Raw genomic sequence first — 17,534 nt, forward strand, 5'->3', positions numbered from 1 at the left:
GGGGTTAATTCAGTTATATTCTCAATGCAGCAAAAAAAAAAAACGTGTGTTGGTGAATTATGTAACACTTGTACGCCTCAAGGATTTCTTGTATTCTCAGTTGCTGCAGTGCTGTTGAGCTTGTGTGTAAATGAAATTCCCTCTGGTCAGTTTAATGTCAGATTCAAAGAGGATCGATTACTGAGAAATCAAACTGGATATGTCAGGATAGACACAGGAGCAAAATTAATCCTGGTACTGACAGAACTGAAATGCAGAGTTGATTAATCATTTTAAATAATTTTTCTTGTGAATTTCTCTCATATTATTTACTATGATAGTAAACTCAGTAGTTTCTGACAAAACTTCAGCTTGAAGCAATTTAAAGACTGTTGACGGTTTACTATTTTCTGACAACTTTATAATCATTTTGGGGGATGTAGTTTGTGGTGATGGTGGTTTCTTTTTTCTTTTTTTAGCCAACCCTCTTTGACCACAAAGTTGAATCAACACCTCTCTAAAACAGTAACCTTCATGAAGATGGGATTTACTGCAGGACTGTTGAGTTGCACCGTATTAGATTGGTGAACCTAATAAACTGGCAGAAAGATTTGACAGTGAATCTGCAGATTAATCAGTAACAACCTTTTGGTTGCAGCTCTGACATCCATGCAGCTCTTTCCCTCTAAATGTAAACACATCAGAGCATCTCTCACAGTGAGGACTCCTGTATGTGTGAAAGAGAGAGAGAGCTGCTTTTCCGAGCAATAAGTGCGAAGGAGGCTGCTTGCAGCTTGTTGCAAAATTCAGTGACGATTCAGACACATCTCCCCGACTCATACCTGCTACTAAAAATCCAGCATCTTAAAACAGCATAATGTACCTACACAAAACCTTCAACTGAGTGTGTGTGTGTGTGTGTGTGTGTGTGTGTGTGTGTGTGTGTGTATGTGTGTGTGTGTGTGTGTGTGTGTGTGTGTGTGTGTAACAGAGAGATGGGTGCTGTCTTTTAGTGAGTGAAACGAATGGTTACAAATAACTGAACGCTTCAGTCTCAGTCGTCATCTGGATGGCAGGATCCCAGCATGAGGCCAAACAACAAGGAAATACTCTGCAGTCCTAAAGCACCTATAAAAACTTTCAGACTGATCCCCTGTGGAATTAGAGGCTGGAGGAGAAAATGCTGGTGATAATTAAAATCGTACCTCCTTTACCCCTCAGACTGTTTAAACATGCTCACTTTTGCTTAATTGGACCCGGTAACATTCTTCCTCAGCATTGTTTTTGCTTTATTTTGCAGAAGCCAGAGATTGAGATGGGGGGTGGGTATTTGAATAAAGCGTAGGAATCAGATGATGAAGCGAGAGGAGATGAAAGGTCGGGATAGTGGGAGAGTGAGGCTTCAGTTACACGACTCATAGGACCGCTTTTCTCAGTTAAAGCTGCGTCAGAAATAACTCATAACAGCCTCACCAGATTTTTTGATTTTGTTTTCAGTCATTGCTCTTTTTTTTTTTCTTTCCACCATCTGATTAAAATTCTTTAAGATCTCACCTCAACACACTCGGGAGAAGGGAGAGAACTGAACAGCTGACAGTGAATTTCAAAAAAAGAATGAATTACAATAAAACACTGAAACTGAAGTCCACACTTATATGCGTACAGAGCAGCAGCTGGTATTTATAGCGTGGCTGTAGGTGTCGAATGAGAGGAGTGTGGCCTTGTGTGCTTCCCTTGTTTATATTTCCTCAGATAAAGAGCAGATAACAGCGTGTGTGAGATTAGATAAAGACGCATTTAAGACCTTATCTGGCTCATCCTCTTAACCAAACCTCTCCAGCAAGGAAATGTAAACGCTCTGCGTGTGTGTGTGTGTGTGTGTGTGTGTGTGTGTGAGAGAGAGAGAGAGAGAGAGAGAGGGAGTGAGAGTGTCAATCGTCCCAGTACGGCACCCAAATAAGTTTTCAGCAACCCTCCTCACGTCCAAATATGGTCAACCGAGCAGTGGCTTTTTAGGATTTTCTGGCATGGGTGAGTTCAAACACAACAAGATGGCGAGTTGACATCAAACATCATAGCCACGATCTTTCAAACGTGGGTGAGTCAGAGACCGATGTGGGACAAAAACACCCTTCACAGACTGTGACTCAGAGCCACTAAAACATAGCGAGAAACATTTCATCTGTTTATTGAGGAACACACAGTCTCGTCTTAAGTGTGTGTCTGCACGTGAAACTTCCAAATGAATCTCATCATGCATATTTTATGAGACGTAGAAGTTGAACCAGCGGGAGGTTCAGTGTTGAGGAAAGCCTGTTCGTAAGTTGAAGTCTATTTCACTGGAGTTGCAAGAGTCTGAGCAGACGGAGGAGTGGGAGACGGACGGGCAGGGGGAGGGAGGGTGAGGGGTTGGCTCCTGGTGGTGCAGAACTTGGGCCAGTAGAGTTGCCCTTCCTTCCTTCTCCTCTTCCTCCTCCTCTTCCTCCTCTCTATCTCTACCTCCTGCATCCGAAGGAGGCGACTGTGAAGACCTGCTGCTGATGTTGTGTGTGTTTCTGTGAGATGGAGGAAGAGGAGGACCACAGTTCTGGTCCGAGAGGGGGAGTATGTGGGTCGGAGCGGCCCAGGATCCCCCCTCCCCATCTTTACACTCCCACTGCTCCTGACAGCTGAAGCTGGGCAGCTCCTGCGAGTCCTCCCAGCCGTCTCCTCCCTTCAAATCCTCAAGGTCCTCCGGCGTCTCTCGTCGAAGGACTTCCAGGTCCCGATTCTCGTACAACAGCGTGGCGGCACAGATGAAGATGAACAGGCCCACTCCCATGACCACGGGCCCGGCCAGCTTCATCCTCTCAATGTGGGTGCTGCCTCGGATGGCCGCGACGGGCTTTGGAGCTGCGGAGACGTAGCCCGCCACCGCGACAGCCATCCCCACCAAAACCACCACGGCGCCCAGCAGGAGCCACACACCTGGGGCAGAGCGCAGGTGCAGTTTGGTCTGGAGGGCCTTGCCTTTCCTCAGGTGTCTGCGACATGCCGGGAGGCAAACAGGTGATGACTGGGAAGAGAGGGAAGATGCGGGGCTGCAAACAGGACTGGCTGCCGTCATCCTCTGGCTTCAGACTGAACAGAGAGGAGGAGACACGGGGAAAAGAGGACCAAGAGCAGAAATACACAAATTAAGTCACAAAGTGTTGCATGCTGCACCAGAGGGAGAGCACCGGGGGTGTAGGGGGGGAAGATAGTTTAGTCTGCATGGCACACAACAGGAAATAGCTGCTTTAATAAGACATGTGGCGGAGTTAATGAGATGCCAACCTCTCTGCAGCCCCTCCAGTGTCTCTGTGGACCCACTCAGAGACTCTCCACGCTCTACACTGCCCTGCAGCAGCTTCCCTGAACTGAACTGTTGTCGAAACACTCATTCACCACCACGGGAATAAAGAGACGACCGATCCCTCTCAGGAACCGAATGATTTCACTTCGCATTCTCACTGCAGTCATGAAAACAGAGTCACACCACTACGGTAATTGCTCCCACTGAACTCGTGATATAATCCCCCCCCGAGGCGAGTGAACACAACGTGATTCAACAGGATGCAAACGGAGACGACACATTGCTGTTTTATAAGTGCCTTTTACGCATACATCTTTAATGTTATATATTATATTTATTCATGATGCTCGACAGCACTGTTGCTGACTACAGCAATTCACTGCGGTTCACTACTTTAACGCTGTCAGTATAAAAATCAAATTGGGTACTTGCCTTGTTTTGGACGTATATCCGAAGCAGAAACTGGCTCCTCGGCATCATCAAAATAAAGAACCCCGAGTTGTGTTAAATCCAGACTTTCACCGTATTCCTACAAACATTAAGGCGTTCTTCATCTCTTTTCTTTTACTGTGTGAGCCGCTGTGCAGCGCAACAGCGGGCACTGCGGAGCTTTTATAATAAATACAGTCTTACTAAAAAAAGTGGTGCAAAGCCGCTCTTCCTCTCCGTGTCCTCGCTGCTTGTGCGCCTCCGCAGCCTGTGTTTTGATTTGTCTCTGTGTGAGTAGAGGAGGGGTCGTGGGAATCTGTGGCTGGTGCAGGCCAGTCCCACGGTGAGCCCAGTTATTCTCAGTGATCAGCAGCCATCAAGAGTGAGCAGGAACAAGGTTATATATGGTCCTTACAAATCCTGTATATATAAATATATATATAAATATATGTATATATATATAAATATATATATATATATATATGTATATATATAAATATATATATATATATATATATAAATATATATATATATATATATATATATATATACATATATATATTATATATATATACATATATATATATACATATATATATATATATATATATATGTATATATATATATGTATATATATATATATATATTTATATATATAAATATGTATATATATATATATATATGTATATATAAATATATATATATATATATATATATATATATATAACAGTATATATGTTTTCTACCGTTCCAGGCAGCCATTATGGTTTCCATTAAATTCTGTATGGTATGAAAACCAATTGCCAGATACTTAAATTGTTTCTTAAAGAGGAAATCTAATTCATTAAAAGTGTTTGTATTAGTATTAGAATATTTAGTATTGGGGAGTTCTGGTGCATAAAAGTTGCATAAAACCTTTTGTGGTTTCAGAGGTAGCTGCATGCGGAAGTCTGGTATATTGCCTCAAGTGATGTCACTAGAGTCAGTTGGGACTCATGGCTCCGACCACAGGTCCCTGGGCCGTGAACTTAGTGCTCCCTGAGCCCAAACTCACTCTCAGTCTGGTGCATCGCACGATTAAAATCAGCATGAGCCAAAATGAAGGAAAAAGAGCCTTCATTTAAAGTTATAATTGAAGTTCAATAAAAATCCACAATTAAAAGTTTTTTTTAAGTTAAACAAATGCCTGACTGGCCAATATAAATGAATATTTATGTTTAATAAACATGATCTCAATATTGACATATTGACCAAGATAATTAGCTTGAGGCTAGCCACTCGAAGGCTATATTAGCCGCTACTAGCATAAAAGACCCAAATCTCCAAGCAAACTGTCAGCGATCGAGTTGCATTGTGGGAAATGTTGGCGAAAGGTTTTTGACATAGAAGAATTAAATAAAAAAGACAATATCTCTGGTTATGCTGCATGTTTTTTGTTTTTTGTTTTTTTAAAGCTGTGAGTCCGACAATGTTACAGGAGCTCAATGCTATTTCGGTGTAGTTATGAAATCTATCTCAGTCCAGGCCCACGTGTATCTACGACACTTTTGGTTGTCACAGCTCAGTTTCTGGCAGCAACATCAGTTTTGTCAGCTGTCAACATCTAAGCACTTAGTCATAGAGGCATGGAGCATTTTTTATTAAATGTTGCAATATGGTCACGACCCTCAAACTCACTGGTTGTGTAGTTCTCATACATGACCCACAAATAAGCAAGACTCACCCACAAGCCAGTATACTGTGTGAGATATTGCTCTTTACCTGAAAACAACCACACTGTGTTTTGGCTACACCAGGCCCTAAGCAACCACTAACTCACCTTTATGCTGGTTAGTGGTGTATTTTTATGTGTGCCATATCTGTTGGCCCATATGACACCAGAATAAAAAAAGTTCTGCTACATACATTTGTTTTTAATACTTTTCTCTAATCTTTGCGTTTTTTGTGAAATGTTTCATTCAACTCCTTCTTGGGGCCTCAAACTGTTATTCAAATGAAACAACATGAGAAGTTTACTGGAAGAATCAGTCTTTGCAAACAACTCATACACACCAGAGAACTGGAAACTTTATTTGAAATAGGGCACAAGCCAAAAATGTTGGAGGGAAAAGTGGGTTAAGATAAAATTTTGATTTGAAAAATAACTTGGAGGCCTGACAAATAACTTTAGTAGAGTAAAAAGTGCAATTTCACTTTGAATCATAGTGTAGCATAAAATGGAAATATTCTATGCTTTCCACCACTCAATTTGATGCTCAACTTTTACACCAATGCAGACAAGATGTCCTAAAAGTGCTAGCAATTACATTTTAAGAGTTACTCGCACGCCAACAGCTCTTCAAGTAAACGGAGGGAACTCCATCCAGTGGTAAAGAACCGCGATAGAACAAAAGCTAGTAGGCGGACCTTGAGTTGTGATTGTTTTGTCAAATTACTGTAGCTAAAAAAAGCATTGAGTACTTGAGTGAATGTGTTTTCCACGACTGTAACGAAGTAAACAAAAACAGTTACAGACCACAGTGTCAGATTATCTGTGTGAGGTAGAGTGAGGTTAAATGAGGACAGCAGGCCGTGTGCATCTCATTTATTTTCACCCATTCACACACTTTCCACCAAACAGCCACAGCTTACCTCGGAGCCAGAAACAGCGTACCATTACCCTTTAAATTAGAATACATAAATAAAAGCCGTTTGCATATAAACAGTTGCTGATGTACACATTCCAACTCGCTGAAGTACGCGCTGATTTACAAAGACACTGACAATGTTTGTTTTGTTTCTTTTTTTCTCAAAATCTTTGTATGAATTGAGGCTCGTATTTTTCAGTTCACCGTCACAAAGTCCTTCCCCGTGGACAGACGTCAAGCCTTTGCATAACCGAGCAGGAGTAAACTCTGTTAGGGACAGTTCTTTTGTAGCTGTATACTATTTACAATGTTAATGAACCAAACACAAACAATAAACAAAACAACCAAAAATCGGTTTGTTTTAACATTCATGTTCATGTGCCGTTCCCAAAAGCAACAAAGCAGATAAAAGAAGAACAGAGCTAGTTTGTTGTCTCCTTCTCCTTCCACCTTAAAAAGACTGCACGTTTCCTTGATTTAACATTTAGCCCTTAACCCTGCTCGTCACAAAACGATCATTTGACCAGAAAAAGCACCACACACAGGCTGGTGGGAAATAACATCCTCGTTACACACACACACGCACACGCACACACACACACACACACACACACACACACACACACACACACACACACACACACACACACGTCTTTACCATCCCCATTCAATCTAAGCTTCAGTCCAATTGAATCAAACTCTCTTTTGCCTTCAGGCCTGTGGAGCGGCCCACTTCCTCCATCTAGAGGAGAAAGGTTGAACTACATAGTGCTTCTGTTCCACTGGGTTTCACATTTTAAAAACCTCTCACCACCTCACGATTGTATTTTGCAGCTTTAAAAAAAAAGAAGAAAAAAAGAAAAAAAAAGTTTGACAAGTAAAATGCAACAAAGCACAAACACTCTGTTGTTCCATCTGCTCAGAGCTCAAGCACCATTACAGTTCAAATAAAACCAGAAAATGCAACAGAATCGTGACCCTAAATCCAATTCATAAACTGTACAATGTTAAGGAGCATTAAAGGTGCCTGTAGTTCTTTTTTTTATGATTTAGTAAACAAACACGATATGAGTGGAGGAATCCTCGTGGTATCATGTAAAACTCTCCCTCAGGTTGATCAGTACGGTCCACAATGGAGAGAGGAGGGGGGTGGGGAGAGGGACGGATGTTTTCTCTGTGATGTGGGAGCTGCACCGCTGCAGAGCTCGACACTAGAAACCTGCTCGGGCTGATTTTATCAAACGTCTTACAGCTTGAGTGTCGAGGAAACCGGAGCCGAGGGGGCGGTAAGGAGGGAGGGATTCCTCGTCAGTCTTTAGAGTCTTACTCTTCGTCTGCGTTCTTCAACATGAGGATGGAGTTGTAGATCTTCAGGGCGGGTCCTAACTTGATGGACAGGATCTTGACGATGTCCGCTTGGGTGAGCAGCAGGAAGGCCTCGCCATCTATTTGCTGAAAACAAACCATAAAAATAATTTGCTCCATATCACTGTGTTTTACACACAAGAGGAGTATTTACTGTGTGGGACGAAATGTTAGAATCTCTTCAGCTTGTGTTAACCACAGACCTTATTTCAGTCATCTAACCAAAAACACATTGAAGACACCCATCGACTTTGAGAAGAGGGAACTGGAAGAGCAAAAATGCTGACTCATCTTTGGGTTTTAAGACTCATTCCTGCACCACTCTATTTACCATCATTTAACAGCTGAGACAACATGGGAACACAGCATTGACGTATCACCTGTGAAGTTGTAGGCAAACTAACTGCGTATTTAGACATCCAGCCATTATGGAGCGACATCATTTTATATTTGGAGTTGTGTTTCTGGTGAATATCCAATATTCACTCTCTTTTAACTGTTTTTGGTTTCTTTAGCTGCTAAATGCTTCACCGTGTTCACCAGCTAGTTGCTAACTGTGTCTGTTATTAATATTGTTTGTATCACAGAATACACAGAGTTGGCAACAATACATACACATTGAATTTACTAAGTCAGTAGCAAATTCATTGATTTGTTGACTGACGGATAACATCTCAAACTTACAAAACAGGCAATTTGAAGACATCCGTCTTTTTTGACATCTTTCAGACTATAAGATTCCTCAAGCATTCAAACAATAATCTTTATCAATCTTTCATTGAACTAATCATTATTTGAATCTTGAGTCTTGTGAGTTTGTCAGTAGGCTGAGGTCTAAACAGGGCTAAAGTGCTCACCTCTGTTTTAAATGTAGCAGCGTGTTCTTTACATCCTGGAAGTCCTTTGACGAAAGTGGCCACCTGATGAAAAAAGGAAGCAACAGACAGGCTGTCACACACAATATGTGTAATCAATAAATGTGTATCTACTAATCAACGTGTCATGTATGCCTTTTTCGAACTGAAAGAGAAGCTCTCCTTGAATATTCATGCACAGTTGCAGTTTCCCTGAACAACTCCATGCCTTCATGTTGGATGTGTGAATGAGAAGCACGTCTGCTCTTCGTGTGTCGGCGCAGTGCGAGTGCGGAAGCATGTCTGACCTCCTCGGCGCTCCAAGTGGCCACTCTCTTGGCAGTCAGCCCCAGGACCTCGGGCAGCAGCTGGCAGTGTTTGTCCCAGCAGAGAGCCACCCGGTGGGGGGGGGAGGCAGAGAGGCCGGGGGAGAACACAGACTCGTGGAGGGCCTGCTGGAGAGAGATGGCGTCTGGAGAGGCTGAGGAGAGGGAAGAGGAGGCAAGGCAGCAGTCATTGGTGAGTGAGTTGGTGATTTACATGCTTCATCGCATCTCATTTTGACACACATTCACACGCACCTTTACTATCGCCAATCTCCTCTTTCACGTAGTGCATTTTCAGGTATTTGGGAACTGGCGCGGTCCTGAAGAAACACACAAGTTAGAAGTCACTCTCTTCTAACACACAAAAGTCACAGAGAACATCTTCTGCAGCACAGTTTGACGGCGTGATGGTTCCATGGCTGTACCGTTTAGGCCTTGTTCCATTGTGGCTCTGCTCACTGGCTCCCCCCGGTGGCTCTGGCTGAGTGGTACGTCCCAAACGCTCAGCCTCCACTGTCGGCGGTTTCCTAGCAACACAGACAACCCGCTCAGATACAAACCAATGAATAAGAGTAGAATGAGAAACAGTGAGAGGAGTTCCCTTGGGAGTGTTAGTGACTTTAAAATGTACAATGTGTAAGATCTGGACAGAAATTTTGTTTAAAACATTCAAAAAAATTAACGTGAAGAGGTTACATTGTTAAGAGTTATCCCAAAGAAGACTATGTATTGTATTGCAGAGATGTCTACTGAAATGAGCCCATCCTGTCTTGTAATACCACTTGTACCTCAAGGGGTGATAGTGAGTCACTGTAGCATCCGGTCTGCTCTTAGTCCAGAGAACAAAGAAGTAGCGCTGCAATGAGGGCTTTTCTGTAATACATCCATGCTCTGTGTTTGTTTATTGGATTAAATCCAAAGTGGCGTCTGAACTCGTGGGGCCTGATCGTGGGGAATTGACTCCGGACCCTTTTGCTGCTAGTGGCTAACGTATACGTAAACTTTAGATCATATGGACCCAGGAGTAGAGGTGAAATGCTGTTCCCTACTTGTTTGGAGACTCTGACCAGGCATTACACATTGCACCTTGAAAGCGACTTCATGTGTGTTTTTTGTGGCGTGACGGCCACAAACCTGTTCTGGGAGTCTTCAGCTCCTTCCAGCTGGTCTGGCGCTGAGGAGGTCTGTGTTGTGGTGTTGGTTTGAGGATCGAGGCGGCGCCCACGTGGGTGAGGTCCACTGAGGGCGAGAGGTCGTTCTCCACTTAGGCGGTCTGGCAGCAAGCCCTCCTTGTTCAGATTGATCTCCGAATAGGGACAGCTCACCTGACTGCGCACACAAAAAACACGTCAACGTTACCCTGGTCGAAAACAATCTGCCGCATTTTTACACTTGATGCTCTGCAATTTAGCAGGCTACAACAAATCGATATAAAAAAGCAGCGAGAAATCACCTTAAAGACTCAAAACTCCCACACACACACAAGCAACACATTCACACTGCAGGCAGCCCACACAAGTATAATTTAACATAGAGACCTTTTCTCTTCCTCCTGTACCCACTACATACACAGTCCCCAACTATTGTTCAAATGAGACGTAACTATCGATGTGCTGTTTGAGCAACAGTGATAGGATGCAGCATAACATATAAATAATAATAGATACAAATAAAGTGAGGTTTTCATTCACTTTGACATTGACTTTCATATACTGAGACATACAATTCATTCAGAATATGTAGGATATGACAATTAAAGAATACAAAATATATTCATTGTGAAGAAAGTGATTTGGAAAATTATCCTAAATGTGCCATACGACATTAAGATTGAAAAACAATTGGAAACACAGAGAAAGAGCAACATTATGTTCAACTAACGTGTAGTGGGTCCCATAGCGAGGTCCTCTAATGTGGCCAACCCCGTTGCATCCTGGGGTAGGACAACCTTGTCCTGGGGCAGTCACTAAATCACTGGAGCCTGGAATGTATAGAAACACACACACACACAAACACACACAAACACACACACACACACACACACACACACACACACACACACACACACACACACACCCACACACACGAGTGTTCATAAAACTATGCAAACAACTGCAAGAAGACCATTTTCATTTCATTATAGATTCCTCCAGAAGTTACATAAAGGCAGAGACAATCTGTGCTGATTAATTTGTTGAAATTACAATTTTGGATCCTTCTCCTAAGAGAGCTTGACTAACCTCTCTGAATATTAGGCGGGATGGCCGGGAAGTGTGTGTGAGTGAGAGAGTGTGTCTCACCGTTAGGGTATTGTAGCGGGTGTCCGGTTTTCTGACACCACCCTACAGGGTGCAAATCAGGGTAGTCTGTCTCCACCCAGTAGTCATATTCTGAGCTCCAGCCATCAAAATGAATCTAGGTGAGCATTAAAAAAAATTAGACAGAGGCGGAGCACAGAACATGTCGAAATCCATCAAGACAAGGAGACAGGATGTACCTTCAGTCGGTGGTCCTCTGTGTCCGCTATTGTTGCAACACGGATGAGCATGGGGTTCCTCTTATCCACGGCTTCCACTTTCATCCCAATCTGGAAGCCATGTGGAGGTCGCTGCAAACACAACAATCACATGACTATATTTATACTCCTACCATGCATATTATAAATCTGTGTGTACTTGTATATCTGTGTGTGTGTGTGTGTGTGTGTGTGAGAGAGAATCGCACCGGTTTAAAAGCGCGAGCAGGAGCAGCCTGTGTGCCCGTCTCTTCCAGGTATTTCTCCCATGAGAAGCTCTTGGGTTGCTTATATTCTGAGGAGAGGGAATTAGATCCATTAGTTTCAGTTTCAATCCACATTTTTATAAGCCTTTATTTCTGACAATGTTAGATTCTGCGTTCCCTAGAGTAAATTAAAATAGTTTATACTGACCCACGTGTGTCTTGGTCTGTGTCTTACCAGCTGGAGTGGTCAGAGTAAGTTCAGCCTCTTCACAGTAACCCACAGGATGGATGTACGGACTGCTAGCGTCACACCTTGACAAGAAACAACTACTAGTAAACAGGCACACAATAACAGCCCAACTTTACACCATTTCACTTCAGATCGGTTCCAGCTGCATAAACTCCATCTTTTCCAGACCTTTTGTTCAAGAGCCTGTCAAATACCTTCCTATACGCTCTATATTTGAAGCACTATGCTGATGTTGTACTTTAAACTAGCGTAGATTTCACCTGGATGTAAAGCTGTAGCAATCACCCAAGAAGACTGGAGGATATCTATCATGCCTTCAGTCTTAAACCAGGCTCTTACCAATAATCATACGTGTCATCCCAGTTGTCAAAATGAATGAGCAGCCGGTTGTCAACAACAGCAGCAATGGTTGCCACACAGATCAAAGACGGGTTCTTCCTGTCAATCGCCTCCAGCTTCATCCCGGCTCTAAATCCAGATGGAGTCACAGACTGAAATACAAAAAGTAAACATACACATTTAGAAAATATAAACCCTTAATTTAAATACAATCAGATGGCTTTAGAGTCTACAGGTTGTGTGTGCTTAATACTCACTGTGTTGAGACTCTTGAAAAGGTGTTTTGGGGCCAGCTGACCCCGACAGTTCTTCACATACATGCTCCAATTAAACTCTCCATCCTTACAACCTACAAGACAAACCCATCTTAGAAAAGGTGTTTATAAAAGCATGGATAGATGTGTCAGTGTGTGTGTGCGACTACCTTTAGGCAACAATAACTTATGCCCATTCTTCTCACACCAGCCGGCTGGTTTCATATCCCATGAGTCGGCATTGGCCCAGAAGTCATAGCATTCTGGGTAACCATCAAAGTGGAGCCTTACCCTATAGCCTTGTATCTGAGAGGCAAAGGGACGGTCAAATTATGATTTACAAATAGCGATGAAGATCGATATGATCTAGTCTCAAACAACTATTAGCTCACGTACCTCTGCGACAGTGAGCACACAGAACAGGGACGGGTGAGATGGGTCCAGCCCCTCCAGCTTCATTCCCACTTTAAAACTGTTCCTGCTTTGAGGAAGCGACTGGTGCTGCAAGACAAATGAACATTAGAGCACAGTCTGAGACCAAATACAAAAAAGCATCTGGTTATACTTTTTTTTTTTTTAAAGCATCTAAAATTGGCCAGCATAAATGGGGGAAAATACCTCTTTGAATAGTTTCACAGGAGCAGCGATGGCCCTCTCTTCTTCCAAGTAAGAAGGCCAGCTCCATGCCCGTTTCTTATTGCCTGGGGCAGTCACTGAGGGTTGGGGGGGGGAAAATGACTCAAGTATTATGTACTGAGTTTGGTGCATGAGGACCACCATCACATTCATGAAACACATACAGATGCAGATACGCTTCCACACTTTAAGATTTATTTAATTCAGATCGGTTCCGTTTAGGTGACGATTTTCTTAAATATTGATAATTTAGAACAATAAAGATAATTTACCTTTTAAATGCATACAAAAAATGTAAAGTTAAAAGTTGATGTATCAGAGGACAATCTGTAAGAGGTTTAATTCAATTGTGTAGTATATTGTGAGTCTGTTGATGCCTTGAATTTAGTTAACCATGTCAGTCATTTGAAGATTTTCATGAGTTTAGGAAACACTGTGAGACGGGAAACATCTTTCTCCATCTTTCCTCCCCTCTACAGTAGCAGCAGTCTTAACATACCCAGTTTGGCAATTTTGGCACCTCTCCTGCCTTTGGTAGTTTTGGCCTTTTCCTACAAACAGTGAAATGAAAGAATATGTCAATAATCAGAGCTCTCAACTTTTTCCTCACCAATCTCTGTGTTTTCTCAACTTAAAGATGAAGAGATAAAATAGCAGACTAAAAAAAATGTATTTGATACTTTGTTGCAAAATCTATTACAGTAAGACATTACTGAACACTTGAGTGGCCTGTAACTCTGAAAGAAAACACAGGAGAACAATGTCAGAGTATGCTCCCTACCTCTGGTTCCTCTTGGTTGTCTTCCTCTTCATCACCAGAATCCATATAGATCTTCCTCTTTTTGCGTACACGTTTGCCCAGCCTCTCGCCATCAACTGCTTGACTCTCCCTCGCTTCCCCTGGGGACGATCTGCCACTGGAGGGCTGCGCACAAATGGAGCTACAGAATTTGCCCTGAAGGAGGGCGTCTCGGGGAACGCGGCCGCCACAGGCCCGGCACCTCGACAACTCCCCATTCTGGCCCGTGTCTGCGCTCGAGCCGACCTCAACACTGGGACCAACTTCCACACTGGGGCCCTCCATACTGGGACCCTCTTCTAAAGACAGAAGCACAGGACCGGGGGCTGGAGGACAAAGTAGAGAAGAAGGGCTGAAACTGACGTGTGGAGCATTAAAAGTAAACACTGCCATTCTTAACAATAACAATGTTGTAAGGGTTAAAAATGTGCAGCCATACCTTTACCTTGAGATGATCCTGGCTGACTGCGATTGGCCGGAGCTGTGGCTTTGCCGGTCTGTGATTGACCCTCTGGTGGAGGGGTAGGAGTGTGAGACTGAGCTGGGTCCAAGGTCTCTGCCTTCTGCCCTTTGACTTCTAGGTCTGTGACAATCTCAAGAGTCCCAAACTCTGTCATGCGAAACTGAAAGACACAAGTGAGGAAGAGACAGATATGCACATCAGGGTGTCTCACAGGAACTTGTTGAGCAGTAGTGGTGTGTCACCCCTCATTCATCTTGTCTCCCAAAGAGTGTAGTTAGTAGAGGGCAGCCTATATAATAGTCACATTCATTAAATTTATGGCATACCATGTGTGAAATAGTTCTCTCTCCTCCATTGAAGGTTAGGTTAGGTTTTTTTTTAAATAAAAATGTAATCTTTTGTTTAGAAAGTTAGCAAAGGTGGTTATAATTTGAGGCAAAGTGGCTATTGAACACAAATCTGTATCAGATTCAGGATCGAAGACTTGTGCACAAAGATTTTCCACAATCAGAGATGATGCTGGACGGGAACAAATCGCTCTCATACCCTGATGTCACTGCCTGGCAGCGTGGCAATACCGTCCTTCCAGTCCAGAGCACCCATCATATCAAACTCAGCACCCTGGGAGGGGCCATCACTGGGTGGAGTGTCGGTCATTCCCACTCCTATGATATCCCCAACCTGCATGGACACAACGACAGTCCCATTAGAGACATCGTCATATACTGACAACTGACACAAAAACATTACAGGGGACCAAAATGTACCAGGGGGTTGAGCAGAAAGGTTCAGTCCACATCTCTGACTTAAATTATGACATTGTTCTCCATCTATTGTGCTGACTAGGCTTGATTATCACAGTGAAGCAGCCCCCCTCTGTATGGTTTTTACCTACAAGGTGCTCCCAACGACAAAACGCAGTGTCTACCTGCACTTGTAAACAAAATTACCCAACATCGCCTCTAGATGGCGACTGTGTGCTGGCTTTGCAGGATACACCATGCACTTCGATTTCAGACAAAACAGTCAATAATAATATTGTTTTGCTGGTCATCTAACGGGGCTGCACGCGCACAAACGGTCCCAATGGGACGAACCTTCATCAGGATCATTGACAAACACGAGGAAAGATGTCTCAACTTGAAGTTAACCACACAAGTTCATCTTTTCCTTGTTTTAACAGTATCTCTTAAAACCGGCTGTTTGCCTTGCTATGAACAAGCGATACGGTCATTTGATTATCCATTTTAAAGGGAACACTGTCTCCTGCACTCACTAGCCAAACTTAAAAGCGTTTTAATCAGACTAATATTACGATATAACGTTTTAGTCTTGACGCATGTTCAAGACTGAATTAAGGCGATATTGTCTGTTTGCATGGTGGTCGTAACCATGTGAAAAGTAAACAACAGCCCCAGCTTATGGACGTTGACTAAGTTTGACTTTGCACATGATGCCTCAATTTTATTCTAGCCATGAATAAAGTGTACGTAGGAGCGCCCATGATTAGCATTCGTCTTATACAAAATGGCGGAGCATAGGAAGAGGCCACCAACACGTTTAAACTATGTAAATTACTCAAGTTACCCATTTAAACAAATCATGCAAAGGCGCTACGCGTCGAACAGAGGCAGACGCTTGCTGTGTAATTTCCTGACTTTGTGTTTGCTGTCACTCGAGTTATTTTCTTCACTTTCCCCTTGTCACGGAATGTCAGCCCCAGGTTGCTAGCTAGCGCTGACACGAAGCTAACAGTCAGCTAGCTCCACTCCGTTCAACTGGACGGAGGATTGCTAGACGGCTAGCCGTAGCATTGTGACTGGATGCAGCCAGCTAAGGACGATCTGTAATAAATAAGTTTCCCGGTTAATAACAATAGGAAAACGCATTTTTACAAAACGCCAATATTTCGCACAATGCCACACAACACTCACAGTCGCACCGCGCTACTGTTACCAGCTTCAACAATGTTGCTTGATTAATTTCTTCAATAGAAACTTGAAAAAACGATTTATTTTCGCCGTTTTTAAATCAGAGTGGAAATAATGTGAACTAACGCTAATTAGCCAGACGAAGGCCGCTTTTTCAAATTGTGCCTCTGTTAACGACAATAAATGAGTATTAACGCCCGTATTGTTTAAAAATGTGGAACTCACCTCGTTTCTGTTTTAACTCTTATTTAGAGCTGGATAGAAGGATGCGCATGCGTGCAAGATGCGCTGCCTGACAACTTTGGGTCTCGGAAAAGTTCAGTTTACTATCGGTGGTCAATACTCGGCCTGTTTACACTTATAACACGCCCTAAACTCAGTTCGGTGCAGATATAACGAAACACCACCGACGGACCGGAGCTCACACTCCCCCTTTGCTCATAAGTGTTTCCCCCACGAAGAAGTACGGCTGTGTATCAATGGAGCGCAGGGACCGCAGTGTCTTCAATGACCGTTGACGAGCGGTTGGTCCCCCTGTTTGCCAAACTGGCCGTTTTTCACCCCAATAACAAACCCTCCACTCTCGTTAAAACAGCTAATTTGTGTAACATTGGATGCAATGCGAGCACAGGCGATTATCAGTTTGTACACGCCAGTGCTAACTGTAGGATTAAATACTCAGGCCTGTAAAATCACCCGAAATTATATTTTTTAACCAAAAACGACCCAAATACGTTGCTACACAAGAGTCTGGACTGGTTTGGCTCCTAAAACATATCTAGACTTATGTCGGCTGGTTTGTACGAGTGCTGTCTTCACCAGTAACGTTGAATAAAAGTCGGACAGGATGGTTGAGTTTAGCCTTATCAAACCTGTACGAAACACTGCGTTTGACACGCTAAATTACTACTACAGGGTTACATTTGACAGAAATCCCCCATTCAAGCAGCCAGTGTATCGGACTGTATGGTGTCACCTCAAATGGCATAACTGGATGTATGGTTTATGGCTTTAATGTGACAGCTAACCCATTTAATTTAATAGTGGGGTTACTACGGGGGCTTATTCCTTCCTGATGTTTTTAGATTGATTTAAAGTATTTGTAGAGTCGCTAATAGTCCAAATACTCATGTTAAACCACATCATCTCCAGCTATCTTGCTGTACTCAATCCCTCCCACATAGGGCGGTTATGGTTTCTCCGGTATAATAAAGCTACTGATTTTAT

At 43.1% G+C, this 17,534-nt stretch overlaps 2 protein-coding genes across 5 annotated transcripts; both read right to left on the reverse strand.

Moving 5' to 3' along the window:
* Positions 1–2: 2 nt before the first annotated feature.
* On the reverse strand, positions 3–3,979 carry LOC137891202 (uncharacterized). Its single transcript, XM_068735700.1, has 2 exons — positions 3,746–3,979; positions 3–3,099 (listed from the first exon to the last, which is right to left on the reverse strand). The coding sequence occupies exon 2, from the start codon at positions 3,083–3,085 to the stop codon at positions 2,276–2,278; it is 810 nt and encodes a 269-aa protein (XP_068591801.1). The 5' UTR covers positions 3,086–3,099; positions 3,746–3,979; the 3' UTR covers positions 3–2,275.
* Positions 3,980–6,311: 2,332 nt separating this feature from the next.
* l3mbtl1b (L3MBTL histone methyl-lysine binding protein 1b) lies at positions 6,312–16,784 on the reverse strand. Of its 4 annotated transcripts, none has more exons than XM_068735960.1 (21): positions 16,533–16,784; positions 14,923–15,057; positions 14,353–14,536; positions 13,896–14,239; positions 13,614–13,665; positions 13,097–13,191; positions 12,875–12,979; positions 12,649–12,784; positions 12,482–12,573; positions 12,225–12,376; positions 11,871–11,947; positions 11,639–11,724; positions 11,412–11,522; positions 11,215–11,329; positions 10,796–10,895; positions 10,049–10,243; positions 9,340–9,441; positions 9,170–9,234; positions 8,897–9,069; positions 8,592–8,654; positions 6,312–7,821 (listed from the first exon to the last, which is right to left on the reverse strand). In XM_068735960.1, exons 2-21 carry the CDS (start codon positions 15,031–15,033, stop codon positions 7,693–7,695), a joined length of 2,487 nt encoding a protein of 828 aa, XP_068592061.1. In that variant the 5' UTR covers positions 15,034–15,057; positions 16,533–16,784; the 3' UTR covers positions 6,312–7,692. The 4 variants fall into 4 exon arrangements, with proteins under 4 accessions (XP_068592061.1, XP_068592060.1, XP_068592059.1 ...); XM_068735959.1 differs by having other exon boundaries at positions 11,844–11,947; positions 14,359–14,536; positions 16,533–16,783; XM_068735958.1 differs by having other exon boundaries at positions 11,844–11,947; positions 16,533–16,783.
* Between the last annotated feature and the right edge of the window lie 750 nt (positions 16,785–17,534).

This window comes from Cebidichthys violaceus, unplaced genomic scaffold, assembly GCF_023349555.1.
Source record: "Cebidichthys violaceus isolate CVI_PGR_0920_01 unplaced genomic scaffold, fCebVio1.0.p SCAF_7, whole genome shotgun sequence".
In the NCBI taxonomy this organism is placed as follows: Eukaryota; Metazoa; Chordata; class Actinopteri; order Perciformes; family Stichaeidae; genus Cebidichthys; species Cebidichthys violaceus.

Bases quoted from the DNA above. Each gene is read 5' to 3' on its own strand.
- l3mbtl1b (XM_068735958.1), bottom strand. From the start codon at position 15,033: ATGACCGACACTCCACCCAGTGATGGCCCCTCCCAGGGTGCTGAGTTT. The intron at 12,377-12,481 runs GTGAGTATTAAG...TTTGTATTTCAG, and splicing joins TTTTCAAGAGTCTCAACACA to TCTGTGACTCCATCTGGATT. The intron at 7,822-8,591 runs GTGAGCACTTTA...GTTTGTTTTCAG, and splicing joins CTGCTACATTTAAAACAGAG to CAAATAGATGGCGAGGCCTT.
- LOC137891202 (XM_068735700.1), bottom strand. From the start codon at position 3,085: ATGACGGCAGCCAGTCCTGTTTGCAGCCCCGCATCTTCCCTCTCTTCC.